Source organism: Thalassophryne amazonica, chromosome 15 (genome assembly GCF_902500255.1).
Source record: "Thalassophryne amazonica chromosome 15, fThaAma1.1, whole genome shotgun sequence".
In the NCBI taxonomy this organism is placed as follows: Eukaryota; Metazoa; Chordata; class Actinopteri; order Batrachoidiformes; family Batrachoididae; genus Thalassophryne; species Thalassophryne amazonica.
In genome coordinates, this window is record NC_047117.1 from 92,022,621 (window position 1) to 92,050,056 (window position 27,436).

Genomic DNA, 27,436 nt, shown 5'->3' on the forward strand with positions numbered 1-27,436 from the left:
GGTCTGAAAAGGTTTGTGGAACATTGATCTAGACCATCATCTCCAACATCTATATGTTCTGTTCAGTTTGCAAAGATGAACCACTTCAAAAGCTTCTGCGCTTCCAACGCTGGCTACCGCTCCAGAAAAGGTGCCGAACACTTCTGGAGTCAGACTGAAGCTCTGTTCCAGCAGTAAGCCTCAGGGGCCAGAACCCTGAAAGTGGCTGCGTCGCTACCACAAGGGATGGAAAATGTTAGCACCCATAATTAACTGTCAGTTTTACAGTTTTATCAGTGTTGGATCATTGTGATTACAAGTTTTGTGTCCTCGACTTGCAAAAATGATTACAAACGGCAAATGCGCCACCATGAAACATCTTTCAAAGCATGCACTGAAAATGTGCAACTCTGAACAAAGTTCTAATTTTACCACAGGGGTTGTGTCATAATCAGGAAAGAGCATCCACTCAGAGAAACAGTTTTAACGGAGCTGTCTTTTCTTTTCTTGCAGCGGTCTAACTAGTGACCGACTCGGTGAATCAGAGCCTTTAAATTGGCCTCAGGTGGCAACGTGACTGTTGATTTCTCTGCATTCTGGGAGTAGAGCCAATTCCCTGTAACACTGCTTGTAGAACATCTATGGAATATTAATGCAAATGTGACCTTCATTGTGCTCAGAGGATATGTGAATAAGAAATTCCACAAGGCCCAAAATGCTCCGGAGGCACTTCATACATCTGTCACACGTTCATTTATCCGACACTGTTCAAATCACCCTGCAGAGACACACATCCAGACCTTAGGAGTGTCTGCCTACAAAGACACAGTCATATCACACAATCTGACACTGTTCGCCAAGAACTCAAGTATTAATTTTTCAGGTGCTACAATATTGCTGTCACTATCAAGGGCACATTTTAAAAAAAGCATTTGTTGTGGTCTGTCCCCTATCCTTGTCTCATGTCTGCGTTTTTTGTGGTTTGAGGTGTCACTCTGTCTGTCTGACTGTCCCTGTGTTTGTGGGTGTGGTCCTGTCACCTGGTGTTCCTCACAGCTGTGTTTCATCACAATCACTTCGCTCATTACATGTCACTATTTAAGTTTGTCACTGTTCTGCCTATAGTTTGCTGGATTATTCTGGTTTGTCTGGTCCTGTTTGTGGGATTTAGTTCTGTGTTTAACTGTCTTCACTTCTCTTTGTGCTGCTTCTAACTCTCCTCCCCTATTCCTGATCACTTGGACTGTTCCTCAGTTTTGGGCCCACCGTGTGAGTTAGCTAACACTTCTGGGCTCACAGGTCAATGCATACAATCGAACTACCGACGCTGGTAAGAAGACATTTTTTTAAGCAACACAACGGCTTAAAGAGCCAAAATAAGTTACACTGCGGATAAAAACAGTACTTAAAACAGTTAATAAATAAACTAAAATAAAATAAACTGATAAAAACAGTTCAACACTCAGTATGTTTATTCATTTATTTTTCGTGCATTTGTTTTGTGTTTGTGAACGCAATAGTGATCCGTTAGTTACTAATAGTTTCTAAATATAATACAGCGATAAACTGTGACTGCTTTTGTTAATGATGATGACCAGGTTTTATTTTTTATGTATTTATTTTTTTGGCATTTGCTTTGTGTTTGTGATCCTGTGAATGTGCTGTTTGTATTACTTGACCTTTGAACTTACCCAGCAGCCCCTGTGGTGCTTAAACTTGAAACTGGCTTATACTGTTCCCCATCATCTGACCTCACACCTGCCAGCAATCATCTCATTATCCCTCAGTATGTAACCAGTTGATCAGTCAGTCAGTCAGTCAGTCAGTCATCCGTCCCTTCCAGCTTTGCCAGATTGTCTTCTACATCCTGTTGAGTTTTAAAGGTTTGTATCCAGTATTGTTGTGATACTCTAAAGGAACTCTTGTTTCAAAGGGTTTGACTCATGCGTTTTTTAAAAGGAGGGAATCAAAAGTCAGGACCTGGAACTGCAGCGGTTCTTTTGTAAATACGCTCTGTGTGTGTGTGTGTGTGTGTGATTGTTTAGTCCTGCTGTCCTATACATTATTTTTCTACTTTTCCTATTTTTACAGGCCTTATCTCTAATGGAATAAAATGGATGGATGGATTGATCCATTTTAATCACTGACTGATCCTGCATGTTTAGAAATCATTTGAAAATTGCTGTTGTGAGTTTAGTGCATGGCCTACTGTCAGAACCTGGAACTTCAGCTGTCATAAATGAATGAAGCTCTGCTTCATGGATGCACTTTCCAGAAGGTCACAGTCCAGAGCTGTGTGAAGGTCACAGTTACCCACAAATGTGGTGATGTCACGATGTGATGCACTGGACTTGGACCGTGTGACGTGCACAAAAACAGAGGTAGCACGCTAGTAGTGTAACTTTAGCACCAGTATGGTGTTTCTGGAAAACCTCCCGTGATGTCACAGCATGTAGGATGTTATGGATGTTACGCGCTGGATTACCAAAGTATGTCAAAGTTCAGGACAGATGAAAAAGAAACTTCTTACCATTTTCACAATAATGTTGTGGTTAATACAAGAACACAGCACAATGTGAAAATATCCTTGGATACCCTCCTACACCGCTTTCCCCCCCAAGGTATGGACAAGGTTTCAAACTGTACCTTCCGGGATGCGTATCTGTGAAAATGAGAATGGGGCTGTATCGTTTGGAGCAGTGAGCTGTATCTAATTTAACGGGAAATTCAAGGTACATGAGTGTGACCACAAAGTTAAAATTTGTTGGTGATAAAAATATCTGTTTCCCCTCCTGTGCAGTACTAGTTCTAAGGGAGATCGTTTATAGATGTGGGTGGATTAAAAACAATACAGCTGGCATCCTCACGAAGAGCTAAGATCTTTTCATCAAATTAATTCTTTTTTTTATTTACTTTGGTGGCAGAATACGTATTTCACGATGGAGGACTGAAACCAACAACCCTGCCGTCATATATTCTGTGATGTTCCTTTGGGTCTTTGGGTGTCTGGCTGCAGCAGGCGACACGAGGCCAAAGAAGACGAGACCGATCACGTGTCCACTCGCTGAGAGCAGACATTGTTGTTTCACTTTAGGAGCCTGTGTCCAACCACAGCTATGCAGCGTCTGACCAGAGCCTCAGAGCAAGGGTGTGCAGACTCACACACGTCCGTGGATGCGTGAAAGAATTCCACAAACACTCCCAGATGCACACGTTCCCATTCACAGACACATATGTTAGACAGCCTGAGGTTTGGCCTTTAATCGAGTCATCAGCAATAACAATCCTGCAGCTACTGGATTTACTCTTCAGCCGTACAGCGCTTTTACACTTTCTGAAAATTCCTTTTCTCATAAAATGTTTTTGCTCCAAATCCATCAGTGTGTACAACCCCTGGCAATAATTATGGAATCACCGGCCTCGGAGGATGTTCATTCAGTTGTTTAATTTTGTAGAAAAAAGCAGATCATAGACATGACACAAAACTAAAGTCATTTCAAATGGCAACTTTCTGGATTTAAGAAACACTATAAGAAATCAGAAAAAATAATTGTGGCAGTCAGTAACGGTTACTTTTTTAGACCAAGCAGAGGGAAATAAATATGGACTCGCTCAATTCTGAGGAATAAATTATGGAATCACCCTGTAAATTTTCATCCCCAAAACTAACACCTGCATCAAATCAGACCTGCTCGTTAGTCTGCATCTAAAAAGGAGTGATCACACCTTGGAGAGCTGTTGCACCAAGTGGACTGACATGAATCATGGCTCCAACACGAGAGATGTCAGTTGAAACAAAGGAGAGGATTATCAAACTCTTAAAAGAGAGTAAATCACGCAATGTTGCAAAAGATGTTGGTTGTTCACAGTCAGCTGTGTCTAAACTCTGGACCAAATACAAACAACATGGGAAGGTTGTTAAAGGCAAACATACTGGTAGACCAAGGAAGACATCAAAGCATCAAGACAGAAAACTTAAAGCAATATGTCTCAAAAATTGAAAATGCACAACAAAACAAATGAGGAACGAATGGGAGGAAACTGGAGTCAACGTCTGTGACTGAACTGTAAGAAACCGCCTAAAGGAAATGGGATTTACATACAGAAAAGCTAAACGAAAGCCATCATTAACACCTAAACAGAAAAAAAACAAGGTTACAATGGGCTAAGGAAAAGCAATTGTGGACTGTGGATGACTGGATGAAAGTCATATTCAGTGATGAATCTCAAATCTGCATTGGGCAAGGTGATGATGCTGGAAGTTTTGTTTGGTGCCGTTCCAATGAGATTTATAAAGATGACTGCCTGAAGAGAACATGTAAATTTCCACAGTCATTGATGATATGGGGCTGCATGTCAGGTAAAGGCACTGGGGAGATGGTCAAAAGTTAAAGATGGTCCAATTTTGGTAATGCAAGTTATTGAGTTAATCAAATAATTTGCACCATCTGTCATGCTTAGTTATCAGATTATGGGATAACTAGGGTCATATGTCATAGAATCCAGTTGACACTGACCTTGTTTAACATTCAACACAGTCATATCTATTCCATTTATTAATCCTATTAGCTCAATCAATAATTTGCATCTTTTTTGTCAAAATTGGGACAACTTTAACTTTTGGCCTTCTGTACAAATAGAAACTGACCTTTGTCACCATTTTTGCTGTTTTTAACCCATAACTCCACAACATTCAGTCATAGATAGACCTTTTTGGAATTTTTACGATCAGACAAATAATGTGGTATACTTTCCAATATGATGGGAGCATTTATATATTTTTGACCCCTATGTAATTCTTCATTAACCCCGACCTGACTACAGCTACCACCTTGGATGGCCACCATACTTTGTGTAGGGCATGATACATTGAGGCTGGACTGTAAGTGTCGTTTATTCCCATTAAGTGTTATTGATTAGGTCAAAATTGACAACCCTAACCCTCGTACAGGTCGTCTCCACGACATGCTTGTCATTATCTGTTAAAAATAACCTGTATGAGAACCAGAATCTGTCAGCAGCAAGAGTGCCTGATGGTCTACACTCTGCCGAGATGTTGGATGAGTTAAGACTGTGAGGAGGTTTTTAAAGAACATGTGAAGCAGTCAACAGATGACAACCATATGGTGTGTGGACATGAACCACTACATAAGTGTAGCATCCTGACAGTTCACTGGACTCAGAATCAGTCATCACCTGCTGAAGCACCACCTACTAAAGGGCTTGACCTGAAACGGACAGAGGGGCAGCACTGAACCTGTCCAATGCGGCAAAGTGGGGAAACATCAACAAGGAGGAGGCACGGTGTGAATGTCCAAACAGTGGATCGTGTTTTAGAGTGCGGCAGAGCACCCTGCACCCACAGAAGACAGCCTGATCCTTGCTACTGAGAGGGCCATCACTACCATTAGGAACAATCGAGGAGGTTTTTTGAGTAGAGAGGAGGTCCTGCTGTTAAATGAAGTGGGTGATGAATGCACTATTTTTACCTGATGGAAACGGCCCACACCTGATAGCGGGGGTCACTTACCCTACTGCTGGAGATGACGTGCTCTGCATGTGTTCCAACTTTCCCTGTTTCATCCACCCATTAATCAGATGTTGTTGCAGCAGGTACACATGGGAAACATGCAGGACAGGTGACCTCCAGGGGTGGGGTCGCTGACCCCTGCCTTGCAGAATATTTGGAGGCACCTTCTCTTTATGTTTCAGTGGACTTCATCGATGCTGGACAGACCAACTTTGCTGCATTTATAGAGAAACATAATACCAATAACAGAAATACATCATAAAATGTAAATAAAATAAGTCAAAGTGTAAAAAAAAATGCAAATTACTCAAGAACAAAACACAGGCAACAGATCTGATCTATTTCTTTTTTTGAAGACGTCCATTTTCTTGTGGGTAAGGTCAGAACTACAGAAGCACTGTTCTTGTTTTGTGGTTCCAGTTGTGCCTGAGCTGACCTCTGACCCTTGGTTAAGATAAGTTGAATGCCATTCGTTTGCTGGAGCGTCACATCACAGACAAACGTGATGATCAGCGTTCATCACCTGATGTATGACACCTGTAGAGTCACACAAAGAGGACAAAAGAAAACCCACAGGAGCCAGTTTGCAGCCCCTCGCACTGCACCGTCGCTGCCGTGAGTAACACACATAAGCAACAGCATAAACGGCGTCTCGCCGCTAAAACACAGACAATCTGCTCCTGTTTACTCATCACAGCTCTGCAGCCGCTCATTCCTGACATTCCTGCAGGCCGGCAGTGTTTAGACAGTCTGCATGGAGACATTATCACCGCACTCAGTATTATTAAAGATACTAAATAATGATAATAAAAGGTGGTAAATAATAAAGCTGAAGAAATAAACCTGTAAAAACACTTTCCTCTTTTTTATTTTGTAAATGTCAAGTTACTGTGAGACTGAGTTACTGTGCTGAGAACTGAGACCAGAGCAACACTTACAGAAGCTCTCTATCTGTACAACACTGCCACCTGCTGGCCACCGACACAAAACTGTGCTGTGAAACAACGTAATGAACACATTATCATAATATAATGAACACATGATTATGCTAAAGTGATCACAGGATTAACCCATAATAAACACAAGATTATACCATAATTAACACATAAGAGTATAATGAACAAGTGATTACACAGTGAGCACATGACAACACTATGAACACATGACATGATGAACATATAAAACTGTAATGAACGCAAGTGTTCAGTGCATCCATAAAGTATTCACAGCCCTTCACTTTTCCACATTTTATGTTACAGCCTTATTCTAAAATGGATGAAATTCATTTTCCCCCCAAAAGTCTACTCACAACACCCCATAATAACAACATGAAAGAAGTTTTTTTTATTTTTGCAAACTTATTAAAACAGAAAAAATAAGAAATCACATGTACATAAGTATTCACAGCCTTTGCTCAATACTTTGTTGATGCATTTTTTGCAGCAATTTCAGCCTCAAGTCTTCTTGAATATGATGCCACAAGCTTGGTGCACCTATCTTTGGGCAGTTTGGTCCATTCCTCCTTGCAGCACCTCTCAAGCTCCATCAGGTTGGATGGGGAGCGTCGGTGCACAGACATTTTCAGATCTCTCCAGACATGTTCAGTCAGATTCAGGTCTGGGCTCTGGCTGGGCCACTCAAGGACATTCACAGAGTTGTCCTGAGGCCACTCCTTTGATATCTTGGCTGTGTGCTTAGGGTCATTGTCCTGCTGAAAGATGAACCGTCGTCCCAGTCTGAGGTCAAAAGCGCTCTGGAGCAGGTTTTCATCCAGGATGTCTCTGTACATTGCTGCATTCATCTTTCCCTCAATCCTGACTAGTCTCCCAGTTCCTGTTGCTGAAAAACATCCCCACAGCATGATGCTGCCACCACCATGCTTCACTGTAGGGATGGTGCCTGGTTTCCCCTGGTTTCAACCTTTGTCTCATCAGACCAGAGAATTTTGTTTCTCCTGGTTTGAGAGTCCTTCAAGTGTCTTTTGTCAAACTCCAGGTAGGGTGCCATGTGCCTTTTACTAAGGAGTGGCTTTCATCTGACCACTCTACCATACAGGCCTGATTGGTGGATTGCTGCAGAGATGGTTGTCCTTCTGGAAGGTTCTCCTCTCTCCAGAGGAATGTTGGAGCTCTGACAGAGTGACCATCAGTTTCTTAGTCACCTCCCTGACTAAGGTTTTTCTCCCCCGATCACTCAGTTTAGAAGGGTGGCCACCTCAAGGAAAAGTCCTGGTGGATCTGAACCTCTTCCATTTACAGATGATGGAGGCCTCTATGCTCATTTGGGATCTTCAAATATTCCTGTACCCTTCCCCAGATTTGTGTCTCAAGACAATCCTGTCATAGGTCATAACTTACAATTCCTTTGACTTCATGCTTGGTTTGTGCTCTGACTGTCAACTGTGGGACCTTATATGTAGACAGGTGTGTGTCTTTCCAAATCATGTCCAATCAACTAAATTTACCCTAGGTGGACTCCAATTAAGCTGCAGAAACATCTCAAGGATGATCAGTGGAAACAGGATGCAGCTGAGCTCAATTTTGAGATTCATGGCAAAGACTGTGAATACTTATAGACATGTGATTTCTTCTTCTTCTTCTTTTTAATAAATTTGCAAAAAATCTAAAAAAAAAAAAATACTTTTTCACATTGGCATTATGGGGTATTGTGTGTAGAATTTTGAGGAAAAAATGAATTTCATCCATTTAGGAATAAGGTGTAACCAGAGGTGTCAAGTAACGAAGTACAAATACTTCGTTACTGTACATAAGTACACTTTTTAGGTATCTATACTTTACTCCATTACTTATTTTTCTGCCTACTTCTGACTTCTACTCATTACATTTTCACACAAGTATCTGTACTTTCTATTCCTTACATTTTTAAAACAAACAGCCTCGTTACTCTTGGCTTCTGGAGCAGCGCACATCCACCGGCGCGGCTTTACCGAGGTGCCAGCGCGGATTTATCTGACCATGGGTCCGAAGAAGGCACTGACGGCGGAGGAGGGAGATGATATCAAGAAGTCCCTGGACTTTTGTCTGAGGAAATCTCTGTTGTTAAAATGCAGCAGAAATCCATTATGGAGCTGGTGGAAGAAGTGAAGGCTCTCCGGATCCAGAATGCCGAGAAAGACCGGCGTCTGGTGCACCTGGAGAACCGTGTTGCGGAGTTGGAACAGTACACAAGGATGAACGACGTTATTATTACAGGAATTCATATTAAACCTCGATCCTACGCACGGGCGGTGTCAGAAGACAGCGGAGGGGAGGCCAGTGAGCAGGAGGCCAGCTCAGTGGAACAACAGGTGGCTGACTTCCTGCAATCTAAAGGTATTCAAATGGACTGTAATAACATTGAAGCGTGCCACCCCCTGCCCAGGAGAGAGGATGGAGACAAGCGAGCTGTTATAATGAGGTTTGTCAACAGAAAACATAAAATGGCATTGTTAAAACAGGGACAGAAACTCAAAGGAACAAACGTATTCATCAATGAACATCTGACCAAAAGAAACGCAGACATCGCCAGGAAAGCTCGTTTCTTAAAAAAGAAGGGAAAAATTCAACAGGCATGGACATCCAACTGCAAAACATTCATCAAACTGAACGGAACACCAGAACAAGCGAAGGTTATGGTAATCAGGAACATCGAGGATCTGGACAAATACGACCAATAAGGTATGAGGACACAAACACATCACAACACCATGACACAGACCAGAGGAACCTATTCATCTACTACATCATCTACATCTGGAGACAAGGAGGATATAACTCACAGGATTGCTGATCATGGAAAAGTAGAACTGAGAACATTTAAATACACAGACCACAATGTACTGGACTTGGAGCACGATATAGACCCGGACAATAATTTCTTCTCAAATATTAATGACAGTTGTTGCTATTATACAGATGAACAGTTTAATCGGATCATTAAAACGGATAACAAATTATCAATAATCCATTTCAACAGCAGAAGTCTATATGCAAACTTTAACAACATTAAAGAATATTTAAGTCAATTTAAAAAAAATATTTAACATAATTGCTATATCAGAAACATGGATCAATGAAGATAAAGGAATGGATTTTGAACCGATCGAAGCAGTGGTTCGCAGATTGAAGCAATGCTTCGACCTATTATTTCATTTATTCATTCTTTCTTTCGCTTAATTTTCCCCCGCTAAAACCCTAAAGAGCATACTTCTGTGAGTATTATTTACCTTTTCTATGTTAAACCGACCTGTTATGGTCTTCTGAAACAGTTGACAGATGTATTTTATAACTTAAAAACGGGAGCGACGCTAACGCGTTAGCATGTCTATGGCATTTTCAATGTTAAAAGTTAGCATGAAGCAGTTCCAGCTGTCTTCACGTTCGGGTGCATTTGTTTTCAAATTGTAATATTTCTTAAATTTATTTTTGTTTATATGTTAATAATCTAATGATTATTATATACAATTTCAGAGAAAGAGACAAAAAGAACCTGAATAGAAACACAACAGAAAATAAAATATAAAAGCAACTAACAATGAACATACATACATACATACATACATACATGCAGAAATAAATGTTTCCTGTGAAAACCTAGTGACTCTTACACATCCATTTCATCCCTGTTTTATTTAAGTTTAATGACAGTTTGTTTCGGTCAAACCATATTTTCTTTTTGTTGTCACTTGTCACTGGTGGTTGGCTCTCACTGCGGTATTGTATCACTTCCTGTTCCGGAGCACAGCGGTGTTTTTCTGTATCTGTTAGCTGTTTAATCTGCGCGGTTAGATTGATCTAGTTAACTAGATAACGATTTGTTTCACAGTGTAATCTTCACGTGCCTTAACTAAAGCACTCCCTCTGCTGAATCACCTCTAAATTATTTACACATTATTCACTTTGTGTGTTTTTAGGAATCCGCTAGCTTAGCGTAGCTACTAGCTCTTAGCTGATTTAGCATAGCGGCTTCTCCTGTGTCTCCCGCACTTTTCTGCTCTGGGTGTGAAATGTTTAGTTATTCCTCGGCCTCCTTTAGCAGTAACAGTACTTGTAATAAGTGTAGCTTATTCGTAGCTTTGGAGGCCAGGCTGGGCGAATTGGAGACTCAGCTCCGCACCGTGGAAAATTCTACAGCTAGCCAGGCCCCTGTAGTCGGTGCAGACCAAGGTAGCTTAGCCGCCGTTAGTTTCCCTCTGGCAGATCCCGAGCAGCCGAGAAAACAGGCCGACTGGGTGACTGTGAGGAGGAAGCGTAGTCCTAAACAGAAGCCCCGTGTACACCGCCAACCCGTTCACATTTCTAACCGTTTTTCCCCACTCGGCGACACACCCGCCGAGGATCAAACTCTGGTTATTGGCGACTCTGTTTTGAGAAATGTGAAGTTAGCGACACCAGCAACCATAGTCAATTGTCTTCCGGGGGCCAGAGCAGGCGACATTGAAGGAAATTTGAAACTGCTGGCTAAGGCTAAGCGTAAATTTGGTAAGATTGTAATTCACGTCGGCAGTAATGACACCCGGTTACGCCAATCGGAGGTCACTAAAATTAACATTGAATCGGTGTGTAAATTTGCAAAAACAATGTCGGACTCTGTAGTTTGCTCTAGGCTCCTCCCCAATCGGACCGGGAGTGACATGTTTAGCCGCATGTTTTCCTTGAATTGCTGGCTGTCTGAGTGGTGTCCAAAAAATGAGGTGGGCTTCATAGATAATTGGCAAAGCTTCTGGGGAAAACCTGGTCTTGTTAGGAGAGACGGCATCCATCCCACTTTGGATGGAGCAGCTCTCATTTCTAGAAATCTGGCCAATTTTCTTAAATCCTCCAAACCGTGACTATCCAGGGTTGGGACCAGGAAGCAGAGTTGTAGTCTTATAATAATTGATCAACATATTGATTTATTCTGCCTTACAGAAACCTGGTTACAGCAGGATGAATATGTTAGTTTAAATGAGTCAACACCCCCGAGTCACACTAACTGTCAGAATGCTCGTAGCACGGGCCGAGGCGGAGGATTAGCAGCAATCTTCCATTCCAGCTTATTAATTAATCAAAAACCCAGACAGAGCTTTAATTCATTTGAAAGCTTGACCCTTAGTCTTGTCCATCCAAATTGGAAGTCCCAAAAACCAGTTTTATTTGTTATTATCTATCGTCCACCTGGTCGTTACTGTGAGTTTCTCTGTGAATTTTCAGACCTATTGTCTGACTTAGTGCTTAGCTCAGATAAGATAATTATAGTGGGCAATTTTAACATCCACACAGATGCTGAGAATGACAGCCTCAACACTGCATTTAATCTATTAGACTCAATTGGCTTTGCTCAAAATGTAAATGAGTCCACCCACCACTTTAATCATATCTTAGATCTTGTTCTGACTTATGGTATGGAAATTGAAGACTTAACAGTATTCCCTGAAAACTCCCTTCTGTCTGATCATTTCTTAATAACATTTACATTTACTCTGATGGACTACCCAGCAGTGGGGAATAAGTTTCATTACACTAGAAGTCTTTCAGAAAGCGCTGTAATTAGGTTTAAGGATATGATTCCTTCTTTATGTTCTCTAATGCCATATACCAACACAGTGCAGAGTAGCTACCTAAACTCTGTAAGTGAGATAGAGTATCTCGTCAATAGTTTTACATCCTCATTGAAGACAATTTTGGATGCTGTAGCTCCTCTGAAAAAGAGCTTTAAATCAGAAGTGCCTGACTCTGGTATAACTCTCAAACTCGCAGCTTAAAGCAGATAACCCGTAAGTTGGAGAGGAAATTGCGTCTCACTAATTTAGAAGATCTTCACTTAGCCTGGAAAAAGAGTCTGTTGCTCTATTAAAAAGCCATCCGTAAAGCTAGGACATCTTACTACTCATCACTAATTGAAGAAAATAAGAACAACCCCAGGTTTCTTTTCAGCACTGTAGCCAGGCTGACAAAGAGTCAGAGCTCTATTGAGCCGAGTATTCCTTTAACTTTAACTAGTAATGACTTCATGACTTTCTTTGCTAATAAAATTTTCACTATTAGAGAAAAAATTACTCATAACCATCCCAAAGACGTATCGTTATCTTTGGCTGCTTTCAGTGATGCCGGTATTTGGTTAGACTCTTTCTCTCGGATTGTTCTGTCTGAGTTATTTTCATTAGTTACTTCATCCAAACCATCAACATGTCTATTAGACCCCATTCCTACGAGGCTGCTCAAGGAAGCCCTACCATTTAATGCTTCAATCTTAAATATGATCAGTCTATCTTTATTAGTTGGCTATGTACCACAGGCTTTTAAGGTGGCAGTAATTAAACCATTACTTAAAAAGCCATCACTTGACCCAGCTATCTTAGCTAATTATAGGCCAATCTCCAACCTTCCTTTTCTCTCAAAAATTCTTGAAAGGGTAGTTGTAAAACAGCTAACTGATCATCTGCAGAGGAATGGTCTATTTGAAGAGTTTCAGTCAGGTTTTAGAATTCATCATAGTACAGAAACAGCATTAGTGAAGGTTACAAATGATCTTCTTATGGCCTCAGACAGTGGACTCATCTCTGTGCTTGTTCTGTTAGACCTCAGTGCTGCTTTTGATACTGTTGACCATAAAATTTTATTACAGAGATTAGAGCATGCCATAGGTATTAAAGGCACTGCGCTGCGGTGGTTTGATTCATATTTATCTAATAGATTACAATTTGTTCATGTAAATGGGGAATCTTCTTCACAGACTAAGGTTAATTATGGAGTTCCACAAGGTTCTGTGCTAGGACCAATTTTATTCACTTTATACATGCTTCCCTTAGGCAGTATTATTAGACGGCATTGCTTAAATTTTCATTGTTACGCAGATGATACCCAGCTTTATCTATCCATGAAGCCAGAGGACACACACCAATTAGCTAAACTGCAGGATTGTCTTACAGACATAAAGACATGGATGACCTCTAATTTCCTGGTTTTAAACTCAAATAAAACTGAAGTTATTGTACTTGGCCCCACAAATCTTAGAAACATGGTGTCTAACCAGATCCTTACTCTGGATGGCATTACCCTGACCTCTAGTAATACTGTGAGAAATCTTGGGAGTCATTTTTGATCAGGATATGTCATTCAATGCGCATATTAAACAAATATGTAGGACTGCTTTTTTGCATTTACGTAATATCTCTAAAATTAGAAAGGTCTTGTCTCAGAGTGATGCTGAAAAACTAATTCATGCATTTATTTCCTCTAGGCTGGACTATTGTAATTCATTATTATCAGGTTGTCCTAAAGGTTCCCTGAAAAGCCTTCAGTTAATTCAAAATGCTGCAGCTAGAGTACTAACGGGGACTAGAAGGAGAGAGCATATCTCACCCATATTGGCCTCTCTTCATTGGCTTCCTGTTAATTCTAGAATAGAATTTAAAATTCTTCTTCGTACTTATAAGGTTTTGAATAATCAGGTCCCATCTTATCTTAGGGACCTCATAGTACCATATCACCCCAATAGAGTGCTTCGCTCTCAGACTGCAGGCTTACTTGTAGTTCCTAGGGTTTGTAAGAGTAGAATGGGAGGCAGAGCCTTCAGCTTTCAGGCTCCTCTCCTGTGGAACCAGCTCCCAATTCAGATCAGGGAGACAGACACCCTCTCTACTTTTAAGATTAGACTTAAAACTTTCCTTTTTGCTAAAGCTTATAGTTAGGGCTGGATCAGGTGACCCTGAACCATCCCTTAGTTATGCTGCTATAGACTTAGACTGCTGGGGGGTTCCCATGATGCACTGAGTGTTTCTTTCTCTTTTTGCTCTGTATGCACCACTCTGCATTTAATCATTAGTGATTGATCTCTGCTCCCCTCCACAGCATGTCTTTTTCCTGCTTCTCTCCCTCAGCCCCAACCAGTCCCAGCAGAAGACTGCCCTCCCTGAGCCTGGTTCTGCTGGAGGTTTCTTCCTGTTAAAAGGGAGTTTTTCCTTCCCACTGTCGCCAAGTGCTTGCTCACAGGGGGTCGTTTTGACTGTTGGGGTTTTTACGTAATTATTGTATGGCCTTGCCTTACAATATAAAGCGCCTTGGGGCAACTGTTTGTTGTGATTTGGTGCTATATAAATAAAATTGATTGATTGATTGAATGTGTTAATTTCTTCAGTGATTTCCTCCAGAACTATCTGCCAAACTAGAAAACTGCTGCATCCTACAACCCCTGGCAAAAATTATGGAATCACCGGCTTCAGAGGATGTTCATTCAGTTGTTTAATTTTGTAGAAAAAAAGCAGATCACAGACATGACACAAAACTAAAGTCATTTCAAATGGCAACTTTCTGGCTTTAAGAAACACTTTAAGAAATCAAGAAAAAAGATTGTGGCAGTCAGTAACTGTTACTTTTTTAGACCTAGTAGAGGAAAAAAATATGGAATCACTCAATTCTGAGGAAAAAAGTATGGAATCACCCTGTAAATTTTCATCCCCAAAATTAACACCTGCATCAAATCACATCTGCTCATTGACATTGACCCTATGCCATGACATTGACCCTATGTGTGTTTTTGCAAGGAATGTTTTCACAGTTTTTGCTCTATGGCAAGATGCATTGTCATCTTGAAAAATGATTTCATCATCCCCAAACATCTTTTCAATTGTCCAAAATATCAGCGTAAAGTTGTGCATTTATTGATGATGTAATGACAGCCATCTCCCCAGTGCCTTTACCTGACATGCAGCCCCATATCATCAATGACTGTGGAAATTTACATGTTCTCTTCAGGCAGTCATCTTTATAAATCCCATTGGAACGGCACCAAACAAAAGTTCCAGCATCATCACCTTGCCCAATGCAGATTCGAGATTCATCACTGAATATGACTTTCATCCAGTCATCCACAGTCCACGATTGCTTTTCCTTAGCCCATTGTAACCTTGTTTTTTTCTGTTTAGGTGTTAATGATGCCTTTCGTTTAGCTTTTCTGTATGTAAATCCCATTTATAGTGTTTCTTAAAGCCAGAAAGTTGCCATTTGAAATGACTTTAGTTTTGTGTCATGTTTGTGATATGCTTTTTTTCTACAAAATTAAACAACTGAATGAACATCCTCTGAGGCCGGTGATTCCATAATTTTTGCCAGGGGTTGTAGTAAGAGCAGAATACTACTGGAATGAATCTGAATAAGTTGTTTTTTTTTCTCACTAAATGGATGCTGCACTCACTCCAGTTTATCGTCTGGAATAGTCCCAGATTGCATTTCACATGTTCTAGAATTGAAACATTTTCGTGCAGTGGTGTTGGGGGGTAATTTTGGGTTTTTGGTCTTGGGCCACATGTAGAATGAATCAGTTTTTAAATTAAGCTTTCAATTCATATAGTGGCATCTACCTTTTTTTTTTTTCTTTTTTTTTTTTTTTAAAGGTTACTTTATACTTTTATACTTTAAGTAGGTTTTGGAGCACATACTTTTTCACTTTTACTTGAGTAAAGAGGTCATGTTGATACTTCAACTTTTACCAGAGTGTTTTTAAACTGTAGTATCTATACTTCTACTTAAGTAACAAATGTGTGTACTTTTGACACCACTGGGTGTAACATAACAAAATGTGGAAAAGTGAAGCGCTGTGAATACTTTCCAGATACACTGTATAATGAACACGTTTATGCTATAATGAACACATGAAAACAGTGAAATGAGCACATAACTGCACTGTAATGAACACATAATAGTAATGAACACATGATTACACCATAATGAACACATAGTAACACTATAATGAACACATGATTACACATTAATGAACACATAGTAACACTATAATGAACACATGATTACACCATAATGAACACATAGTAACACTATAATGAACACATGATTACACATTAATGAACACATAGTAACACTATAATGAACACGATTACACCATAATGAACACATAGTAACACTATAATGAACACATGATTACACATTAATGAACACATAGTAACACTATAATGAACACATGATTACACATTAATGAACACATAGTAACACTATAATGAACACATGATTACACTATAATGAACACATGATTACACCATAATGAACACATAGTAACACTATAATGAACACATGATTACACATTAATGAACACATAGTAACACTATAATGAACACATGATTACACTATGCTGTTAAATGTTGACAAATCTGAGGAGTGTAAAATTTAATCTGTTTCATCCTTTCATATTGGCAGTGAAAACTGTCTGTGTTCATATTATACGTCTCTTTAAAAACAAACAAAAAAGAGTTCAACCAACTCACAACAGTTTTAGATTTGGCACAAAAATGACTGTTTGACTGTAATCTTTGTGTCGTTTTACAGAGAAGCATTTTAACCATTAGTCACTTTTTTGATGTTGATGCACTTAAATATTTTTGTCTATAACATACCAGTCAGTGTGGCATCAGGCCCTAGACCCCCCCACCACCACCACCACCACCTACTTACACATACAATAATTAATTTGTCTGAATTATGTCCAGATTAGTGTAAAAATATTAACTAATGGAATAATTTGGTATAATCTGTGGTATATTAATGCACCATTTTAGGAAAACTAAGAGATAATAATTCTACGTGCTGATCGGTCGCAGACTCCTGTTGATGCACAGCGTTTGTGCAGTTGGTGTTTTGCAGGAGCCTCTAATTCTGGACGTGTCCCGCTTCACTGTGAGACTGAATGAGGAGATGAGGTGTATTGTTGGAGCACGTCCATCCATCTGCAAAACTCTTCTACCTACACTCAGCACCACTGTGGGTGTTGACCCAATGCCCTTTGGTCTGGAGTCCATGAGAAGGAGACCCAAACCGTCTGGTTGGAGACGCAGTGATGAACCTGCTAAGTCACCAGACTGACACACGCACACACAGAGCGTAATGGAATGCTGGACAGCACGACAAGTCGTAACCAGGTTTCTGCATTATTTCTATGGTTACATTTAAATTTTAACATACTCTCTTCCCCCAGTGAAGCTTTTGAAGTGGCCAGCTGGTAAAAAGCCATCTGAGCTGAGTTTTTTTAGCCACCATTGCTGGCCGGGGAATTTTCATCCGCTGGGGCTTGTAGGCCCAGCTTCTGGAGGTCAAGACCCATGGCTACCAGCATCTGGAACAGGGTCAGCTGCTGCTGGGTGGCCTGGTCCACCAATGGGGGGCAGGTGGGGTTGCACTGCGGCCGCTGGCAGGTGTCCACCAGGTGGAATGGACAACCACGGGCTGCTGTCCTGTTGTTCCGGATGGCCTCCAGGTTCCTGTCCCAGCAGTGCAGCGCCCGCGGCAGAGACGTGCCCTTAACTTGGAAACTCATCCAGTTACTGAATAAAAACAAGGCAGAGTGACAGGATGAGCAAAAGAGGGGCGACTGTCAATAAAGTTTGAAAAATTTGTCAGCTCATCTGCAACGTATTCTGCTAAAGCCGGCTGATTGGGTAACGTATGATGGCTAACCCGTTAGAGATGGTAGAGCACGGTGTTGGTGCAGTGTTACTGTGAGGCAGCAGAAGGAGATTATGTCATAGACCAAAAAAACCTGGTCTAATGTCCACCTCATGCACACAGGGGGCACCTTAGCACATCAAACTCCAGTGAAAGTGAATTAAAAACATGATTTTAAAACAGTAAAAGTCAACGTCAATGAAAAATATTAAACACCTCACTGCTTTGCTGCTTCACCTCAGGGAGCTTTGGCAGCTGCTCCTGGAAAAGATTCACTGAAGTGATTGATGCTTTGCGCAGAAATCTGCTTCCTTACCAGAAAACCTCCCACTTACTCCACCATATAAGTAGCAATACAGCAGCAATACACACACAGCTCTTAAAAGTAATGACATGCGACCATCTGATTTTTTTTATGCATATTACACCAAAAACACACTCGTGATTAAATAAGCAATTAAATATGACCCCTTTGCACACTGCAATATACTTTTATTTTTAGACAGTGCACCATGCAAGCAGCAAAGTGGAGTTGCACACACACACACACACACACACACACACACACACACACACACACACACACACACACACACACACACACACACACACACACACACACACACACACACACACACACACACACACACACACACCACAAAGCTTCCAACTCTGCCCATTTTATTAGATCATAAGATAAAATGTGCACTCTTGTTGTCTCCACTCTAAAAAATGAACCACTGAATCAACGCGAAAAAGTGACGTAACAATTTGCGTAGATTATTAAAAGTTATTTCAACTTAACTAGAGACGTCTTGTGGCATTAACTCAGCTGAATTTTGAAATGACAAAATTGAAATAACTTTAAAAAATCTATGCAAATTGTAACATCAATTGTGTTTCATTGAGACAGCAGTTCCTTTTTTAGTGTGTGTGGTGAGTGCAGCATGAACTAAAAGAACTGAGAAAATTTTGTTCTGCAAACAAAACAAAACAAAACAAAAAAAAAAAAAAAAAAAAACCTGAAACTAAAGTTTACATCATTTCAGCAGTTTATTTTGATTTTAAAGGCGATCCAAAATTCTGAACTTGAGATTAAAATGTGACTAACTAACCACTATCAGGTTGTTCTCATGACTAATAAAACAAACTGCAAATTTATCTCAAATTAACTATTTAATATCAGATGCAATCTGTGAACAAGAATGGCATTTCATGTGTTCATTCCAAGTAAAATATGCAGCAGTACCTTTTAGTAATCAGAGTGTGTGAGAGGCAGGATGGAGCGAAAACAGCCCTGAAACACACACAGCAGAAAAAAATCATTTTATATTCATGCAACTTTGGTCCACAACACAAGTAACTTATGAGACTCTTTGATTAGTTTCTGACTAACAGCCAAAAGTGTGCAATGTTACCAACAGCTTGGATCTACGTGCAGGTCAACAAGACAACAAGTCCCACAAGCTTTGTCCATTTTGATGCTATAGTAGAGAAGCTTGAATCTTCGACTGGACTGGGTTGCTTGACGTGAGGACGTTTAGATTCAAATCGCAGAAGCTTCCTTAGCTAAAATTCTTGTTCTGGTAGTCTGACTTCTGTCTTGACTCTTGTAGAGAATAACAGAAGCCACAAAAGCTGGAGTTTTAAACCTAACCAGACCCCTCCTACTGAGAGGCAGACTGCTATTGGCTACTGACTTAACAATTGCTCTAATTAGTACCTATTGTGCTCTAGTTAGCACCCTCCTAATGACAGGGTAGCTGTCCCACCTAACGATGGGACTGACGGCTCTCCTGATGACTCTCCTGATGACGTGAATGACTCATTACCATGAACAAAGGGCCAAAACTGCTTAGACCTGAGTACCCCATTGTAAACAGAGGACAAAGTGTGTCTCAGACCCCCTCCCCGGTTAAGGCTGGGTTTCAACTGTTTCACATAGAATGCCTCCTTCACCCCTCTCTCAAACCATTTCTTTTCTCTGGCTAAGATTTTAACTTCCTTGTCCTCAAACGTGTGGTTAGTGTCTTTAAGGTGGAGATGAACTGCAGACTGAGGTCCAGCTACCTTGTCATTAGGAGGGTGCTAACTAGAGCACAACAGGTGCTAATTAGAGCAATTGTTAAGTCACTAGCCAATAGCAGTCTGCCTCTTGGTAGGAGGGGTCTGGTTAGGTTTAAAACTCCAGCTTTTGTGGTTTCTGTTTGTTCTTCTCTACAAGAGTCAAGACAGAAGTCAGACTACCAGAGCAAGAATTTTAGCTGAGGAAGCTTCTGCGATTAGAAGCGAAATGTCCTTGCGACAAGCAACCCAGTCCAGTCGAAGATTCAAGCTTCTCTACTATGGAAACCACCTGGACAACTGAGAGCCTACACAGAAACATTTTGATGCTACTAAATTTCACTTATCTGATCCTGCAGACACCAAAGACACTGAAAGACAGAAATACGTTTCAGGGGACATACGTGACTTCTTTCAGGGAGGTTTTAATCTCCTTGCCCAGATTCTGGACATACGTCCACTGGTCCTCTGACAGACTCCGTCCTCCTATGTAGATGTTCTCGACCCTCAGCTGCTCCTCATCGAACAGCCACTGCACCACAAACAGGGGGGCTGCAACAAACACAGCAGCACTTCATAAATGTCTGTTTTTTTCACTCAGCAGAGGATCAGCTCCGAGTCAAAGCATGAAAATCATCACTGCTGCACAATGCACGTCTGCAGGCGGCCATGAACAGGACGTCCGTCCCTCTTCACACTGAGGGACTGTTACTGCTGCACAGTGGCATTAACAGATGGATCATTTTACTGATGACTTTCAGGCGCTAAGCAAAAATCTATCATCAAGAAGTAAACAACAAGGTCCCCAGTGTTGTTGGGAGCATAAATAAATGAACAAATGACACCAAAGACACCAGAGCACCACCACAGAGCTGCTTGCAGAGAGCAAAGTGATGCTGTGCGTCTGTGCTGATGGATTATGCAGAGCACATCACAGATCAGATGCTTTTCCTCCACTGCCGGGTGCGTTTACCAAACTCATTTATTCTCACAAAATGCTTTACACACTGTGGGTTATGAAATAATGTCTCAGGTCTTCAGACATGCTGTTGGTTCTAACATTTTGTGTTTTTACTTGGCATATTAGCTATGTCTGCTTGTTTTACCCATTTTGATTTAATGATTTGATTTAATTAAAGATGTAAACAGAGATACAGCTCATTACAAATAAATATCAATAGATTAGTCTTTTGTTTACAATATATGTAAATAGTCACAGAGCCCATTATAGCTAAAGAAAATAGATATCTCGTATTTAATGGATTTGCACGCAGACCACAGCTCATTATTGATGATTATCAACAGACATCTCTATTGTTTACAACACGTGTAAACAATAAACAGGGAGCTGTGTACTTCTACAACAGAAGAGTCATTTCTCCCTGTTCCTGTGTTCTGCACAGTAAATTTTGCAGAGTAAAATTTACTCTGCTGGGATAACATTTGGACCCAGTCTAGACAGAGTTAAATATACTCTATCAGAGTACTAAATCAACTCTATCAATGTAAAATTAACTCTTATTGGAGTAGAAACAGTTGATTTGACAAAGTGGTAGAGCTGATTTCTATAATAGAGTGTATTTTACTCTATTTAGACTGGGACCAAATGTTATCCCAGCAAAGTAAATTTTACTCTGCAAAATTTACTGTGTGTTTGTTGTTTATAGCAAAGGTAAACAACAAAAAGTGCCCAATATGCATTATGGATAAATAGTCTGTTGTTTTCAGTAGATGTAAACAACAGACATGAAGATTGTTATAGCAGAATATCAAAAGCACACGTTAATCTGCAAGATTTCATCAACATAATGATACCGGCTAATGATTTTCATGTTGGTGTGTGGATTTCCATGTACTTGAATCCACAGCGGTCATTTCTCCCTTGTTGTTGTGTTTATGGATTAAAGATTATATTGACATTAAAGTGGTTAGAATATCACAAATCTATGTCATAAGTCAGTAATATTTGACCATTCTTTTGTGATATTGCTACAATAGATCATTTTTTTTTTTGCTATGAATGGAATTAATGACTTGAATGCATTCTACATCACTGTTGAGCTCCTTCTTTTATATCATGGCAACTTTTATGTTTTATGACACCTACAGGACAAGGCAGCGTACACTTTGTGGCCAAAGAAGCACTGCCACTCCTCTCCACTTGGATAGAGCTGCCGACACCTTTCAGGGACAATCCCGTTCCACAACCTGAGGAAATAACACACATGTTGGTGCTCAGGTTCTTCGTCATCATATGGAGGTGTAATGTATATTATCACATAGTTTATCCAAAGCTCCACATGAAGTCACTCCTTATATCAAACCTGCAACAGCTGACAGAAGAATGCGCATCTTTACCTGAGCCCTATCTTGATAGCATCTTCAGGTGAGCAGGACACGGTTTCAGGACAGTCAGGTGCTCTCTGTTGCTTACTTTCTAGAAACCACCCAGAATCGACGAGGCCTCTGACCTGAGCTTCAGCACCGAGCTGCTCCAGCTGACCGGCCACCCTCTCAATGTTCAGCAAAACACCCGTCCCTCCAGCACTGCAGGGGAGCCAAGAAACCCACTGAATACTTTGTCTTGGAGATGAGTAGTATGGTGGACAATTTGGCTATGAGTGTCTATAAAGTGGTTTTTCAATCACACAACTGTATCAGTGAGACCTTTAGGGTGTCCCAGCAATGATGGTGACTATTAAAATGCAAGGCCCACTAATGGACATTATGTCATTTTTCTGGTTAACAAGAGGATGTGCCCAAAATAGGACTACTCTTGGTCAATGTTGGACATTGAGGTAGTCAGAGGAGGCCTGGGATGGAGCCACAAATGAGTCCATGTAAGACGGAGGTGGGTGCTGGTCCAAAAGGAGTTTGAGTGATGAAAGGACCTTACCTTGTGCCGGAAAGCAAGACGACCTTGGCCTGCTTAATTCCTTTGGGGATGAGGTCTTTGATGACCTCACGGATAATGAGCGAGCCCATAAAAGTGTAGTCCGCTAACAAGGATATACAGAAATCCAATGAAGACAAGCTTCAAGCACCAACAAAAAAAAAGGTAACTGTTCACATGCAAAGAAAGAAGCATTAAACTTTTTATCATAGTGTGAAGAAAGTGAAAGTATTTGATGAAACCTACTTGAATTTTTATCTTTTTCTTTGTCTTTGCCCTGTCGTGGCTTTGGATGAGGGGTTGGGCTGGGCCCAGTGCCACTCCATACGTCACTGGAACAATATGGAATAAATCTGTATAAAGAAGGAGGAACTCATTAAAAACAATTTCAATTAAATTCATTCTCTGTATTTGAAGTATCCTAGTTAGAAATTAGACACAATCTATCTGCTGGGAAGAGTGTGTGACCACAATCCAGCAACTGTAGACCACTTCCAGGTCTACAGGCACTGCTTCTGTCAACGGCAGCAGCAGCAATATGAACCTAACCCATGTGATATGATGGTGGGAGGAAACCCGCGAGTGGAAATCATACACACATAGACAAGAAATATAGTATACTGTAATTTCTGCCAGGAAGACTCAGATTTCAAAACATCTTTCAAATTTCCCTAATCAATAATGGCACTAATCTCTAATAGGAAGCAACTGGTCCCTTCTAATTCCTTAACTCATTACAATAGCAAATGTGCACAGCATTTAGAAAATGTCAATTCTAACTCACCTTTCTGCTGCTTGCAGTTGCTGACTTGAACTCTACCTCCTCCACCCCACCCCACCAGCTGGTCAATGTCTGACACCCAGGGTAGGCTCTAACATTGTCATTATGGATTGAAATCTTTAACTTTTTCTTGTCTCTTGATTTTTTCAGGGGGGAGAACTGGACTTTGGAGAGACATTGAAACAAAGAACACCTTGCTATGAGGAGTAGAATGCCACTGCTCCACTGTTCTGCCCAAATGTTAAAGTAGTAGTTTCTAATTCAGACTAGTCACCCAACACACTCTGCCCTCTTTGTGGCTCTTAATAAACACCATAAAAGAGGTGATGCAGTTTGTCCATCTGTCTGTGGACTACATAATACAAAGTTCTTGATGGAAATCCAGGTTCATTATTTCAGTATTATTACATCCATCAAGCAGGTGGCTTTGTGGCATAGGTGTTGGACTATAACATCTGTAGCCTGGAATTGGATTCCAGGCATGAGCTTCATGCACAACACACTTCATCTGCATCATCCCAGTCCACCCAGCTGTAACTGGGTACCAGCTTTAACTGGCAAAGTAACCTGTGATGGACTGGCATCCCGTCCACTTGGAGTCATAGACTGTCATACGCTTCAAGGCAGGGTATGTGGGGATAACCACAGGCAGTACGAAGCCTTGGGGCCTACATAGGATGTCTTCTTCATGACAGTAAAAGACAACAAACACAAACAGTTGGGCTTTGGAGGATGTGTATGTACGATGTGGATTAAAAACAGTGAGTGATGCTGCTAATCCCAACAAAAAACTATAAGATTTCTCAGCTTTGGCAGAGGCGTGAACCCATGAGTTTTCCCACCTAGTTCCAATAGGTGTTCCCAAATTGGGAACTTTGGATGACAGCTTTGGGGCTCACACACTTTGCCATCATCACGAATGTGAAGTGATGAGTCTAATGATAGAACTCTGTCGGGTTCAACAAAAAGAAAAATAGTTCATCTTACCAACATGAAGCTCAGAGTGCAAACGCAGACACTTACACGATGTTCGCATTGTGCCAGTGCGGGTTTTCCTCCGCTTGAGAAGACAATATTCCACTGCCTGTCAATCAAATATTCAGAGACGGACGTCACTTCACTGTCACTGAAGAACACATGATGTCCAACAACAAGGAATGTGTCACACTTTGGAAGTAAAGAGGAAAGGAATGGTCATCTGCTTTGGCCATCAATGTACAGAATTCTTATTCCTCAAGAAAAGCCTTTTTCACAGGCTAATATAAACGCTCATTTTTCATTGATTTTAAACAGCTTTAGATCACTGGGTAAAAATGTGTATTATTGCTTTAAGTCTTTTAAAAACTATTTCAAAGTCAGGCTAAACTGGTTTAAAATACTTTTAATCTATTTTTTTTTAAACCGTGTTAAACTTACAAAAGTGTTTTTTAAAAATGAACTCAGTTTGTAAATAAGTGAGACCCTTCGGCTGCTCCCTTGTTTTTCACCCAGGGTCGCCATAGCAGATCTGAGGTGGCTCTGCATGTTGAATTGTCACAGGTTTTACGCCGGATGCCCTTCCTGGCACAACTCCACATTATATGGAGAAATCTGGCGGGAGTGGGGTTTGAACCGGCAACCATCTGCACTGAAACCAAGCTCACTAACCACTTGTTCACCACCCCTGAAACTCAGTTCTATTTGTACTGTTGGTAAATAAAACCAATTTGAAGATGTCTCCTTGTGTCCTAAGAAAATGTGTACATTTTTAATTTTTTTTGTAGCTCTGTCAACCTTCACAGGAGGGTTCCAGGTTAATGTAATCAACAAGTTTAATTGCCTGAGGAAGTCAGACAAGACTCAGAGACTGATCCAAAACAGTAGACTACTGAGCATGCTCCGCCCCCATTTCTGGCATTTTTTTGGTCTGAAGGATTTATCATTTAATTAGGATACTAATTGATTGATCAACTGATCATGATTATAACCCTTCCAGCCTTAACTGGAAATATGTATGACATGCACCGTAGAACACACCTGGTTGACTGACCTCGTTTTGTTTGGGGCCACAGTGATGAGCTCATCAGTCGAGGGATACTCTGGAACCTGGCGTCACAGGTCTCTTTGTTGTAGCAGCACCAGCCACCTAAAAAATATCAGACTACCGTTAGAGCTACAGTAGTGTCACTGACAGGGAGACCCTCGTTAGCCCGGTGTGCACCTGGACCTCGGCTCGGAAAACGATGCTGCACATTAACTCAAGGACAGAAGAACACGTGAATCCGACCTGGTGAAATTCAGCAAATGCAGTGATTAAGGTCGAGTGCTCAGAGTGTTTTTAATTCTGTGTGAGAAATCCAAATCACTTCAGTCAAAGCAGGTTTCCTTTGCTCAACATCAAAGTGATCAACCACCAAAAAGAAAAACGAATAAGGGACAGACTGACATCCTGTGCAGAACACCAGCGAGGGCGCCACAGCAAAACCAGGTGACCTTGTAGAAATATCTTTTTTTTTTAAATACGCACCTTCCAGAAATAACAGCCACCGGCGGCTTCCTCTGAATTCCTTCAGGTAAAACCTGCAGGACCACAAACAGGAAGGAGATGTTGTAAGATGTTCTGTTCACTGATACAGCACCAACTCATGATGTTTAGTTTGAAGCAGATGTAAAAACAGGAGGACAGTCATCCCGAACACAAAGGGTGCACGGCGCTCACCCGGCTGCTGTTCCATCGTTACACGTAACCTGAGTGTTCCTGAGGAAGTGCAGCCTCATGTCGTCCGTCTGTTGTCCAGCCGCTTGAGCTCCGGCGGTGCCATTGCGTCCGGACTCAGCTGCGCCTCTGGAGCTCCCAGAGGGAGCGTCAGCCTCAGGTTGAGGCTGGTCCACATGGCCTCCTTGGTTCCCAGACTTCTTGGTGGACTTGGCACTAGATTTAGTGTTACGGTTGATGTGACAGCAAATTCCTCCAAGCAGAAATATGAAAGCTAGCTGGGTCAGGATCTTCATATCTGAGCTGGTGGAAGAGAGAAAATAGACACAACTGACTGAGAATCAGACACATTGATTTATTAATTTCAAACCTGGGACTCACCTCACCTCAGCATAGAATTTTTCTGATAAGATACCGCAGAGGTCTGCTTTAGAGCGCAGCGGTCAGGTGTGTGATGAAGATGCTAGTCACAGGTGCTGCTGAAGGTTCCACCAGGTTTGGATGAAGCCTGCACATCAGCAGTGAGCTTTATAGTGCCACCATATGGATCAGATTTCCTCCCATTTTCTCTTGGAACTCCTGCCAGCTCCCGAGACAAACTGCTGACGACACGGCGCGAGGGGAGGTACTGGATGGCCCGTGGCATGAAGAAGTGATAACCCACATTCTCCTCAACATATTTCAAGTCATTGCAGCCACCCACACCCACCAGCAAGCACTTTACCATCTGACCGAGACTCTTACACGAGGCCCCCCTCCCCATCGCAGTGTCTGCTCGTCCTGAACCCTCCCACCGCCCGCCTCCAATGGTCAGGGCGTGTTTTTTTTTTTTTACTGTTTTTTTTTTTTACTGTTTAAAAGTTTATACACACTGTGTAACTGTGTGGTCGTATCATGTGGTATGTGACCCTGAGGTCACTTTCTGACATGTGAATGTCACGCAGTGTGGGGTCCCGCGTGGTCGACAGTTCAACACTCTCAAGGAACAGGTGGTGGACACGCAACAAGTCAGCAAAGTTACTCAAATATGTCCTTCAGGACTTCTTAGAGATCACGAGACAAAGAA

At 41.2% G+C, this 27,436-nt stretch overlaps 1 protein-coding gene across 1 annotated transcript; it reads right to left on the minus strand.

Annotated features, from left to right (window-relative positions):
- Nucleotides 1–17,064: 17,064 nt before the first annotated feature.
- notum2 (notum pectinacetylesterase 2) lies at nucleotides 17,065–26,681 on the minus strand. The gene is made up of 11 exons (XM_034188223.1): nucleotides 26,374–26,681; nucleotides 26,182–26,234; nucleotides 25,705–25,800; nucleotides 24,699–24,759; nucleotides 23,141–23,247; nucleotides 22,898–23,000; nucleotides 22,360–22,548; nucleotides 22,109–22,209; nucleotides 20,406–20,553; nucleotides 19,187–19,234; nucleotides 17,065–17,816 (listed from the first exon to the last, which is right to left on the minus strand). Exons 1-11 carry the CDS (start codon nucleotides 26,664–26,666, stop codon nucleotides 17,522–17,524), a joined length of 1,494 nt encoding a protein of 497 aa, XP_034044114.1. The 5' UTR covers nucleotides 26,667–26,681; the 3' UTR covers nucleotides 17,065–17,521.
- Between the last annotated feature and the right edge of the window lie 755 nt (nucleotides 26,682–27,436).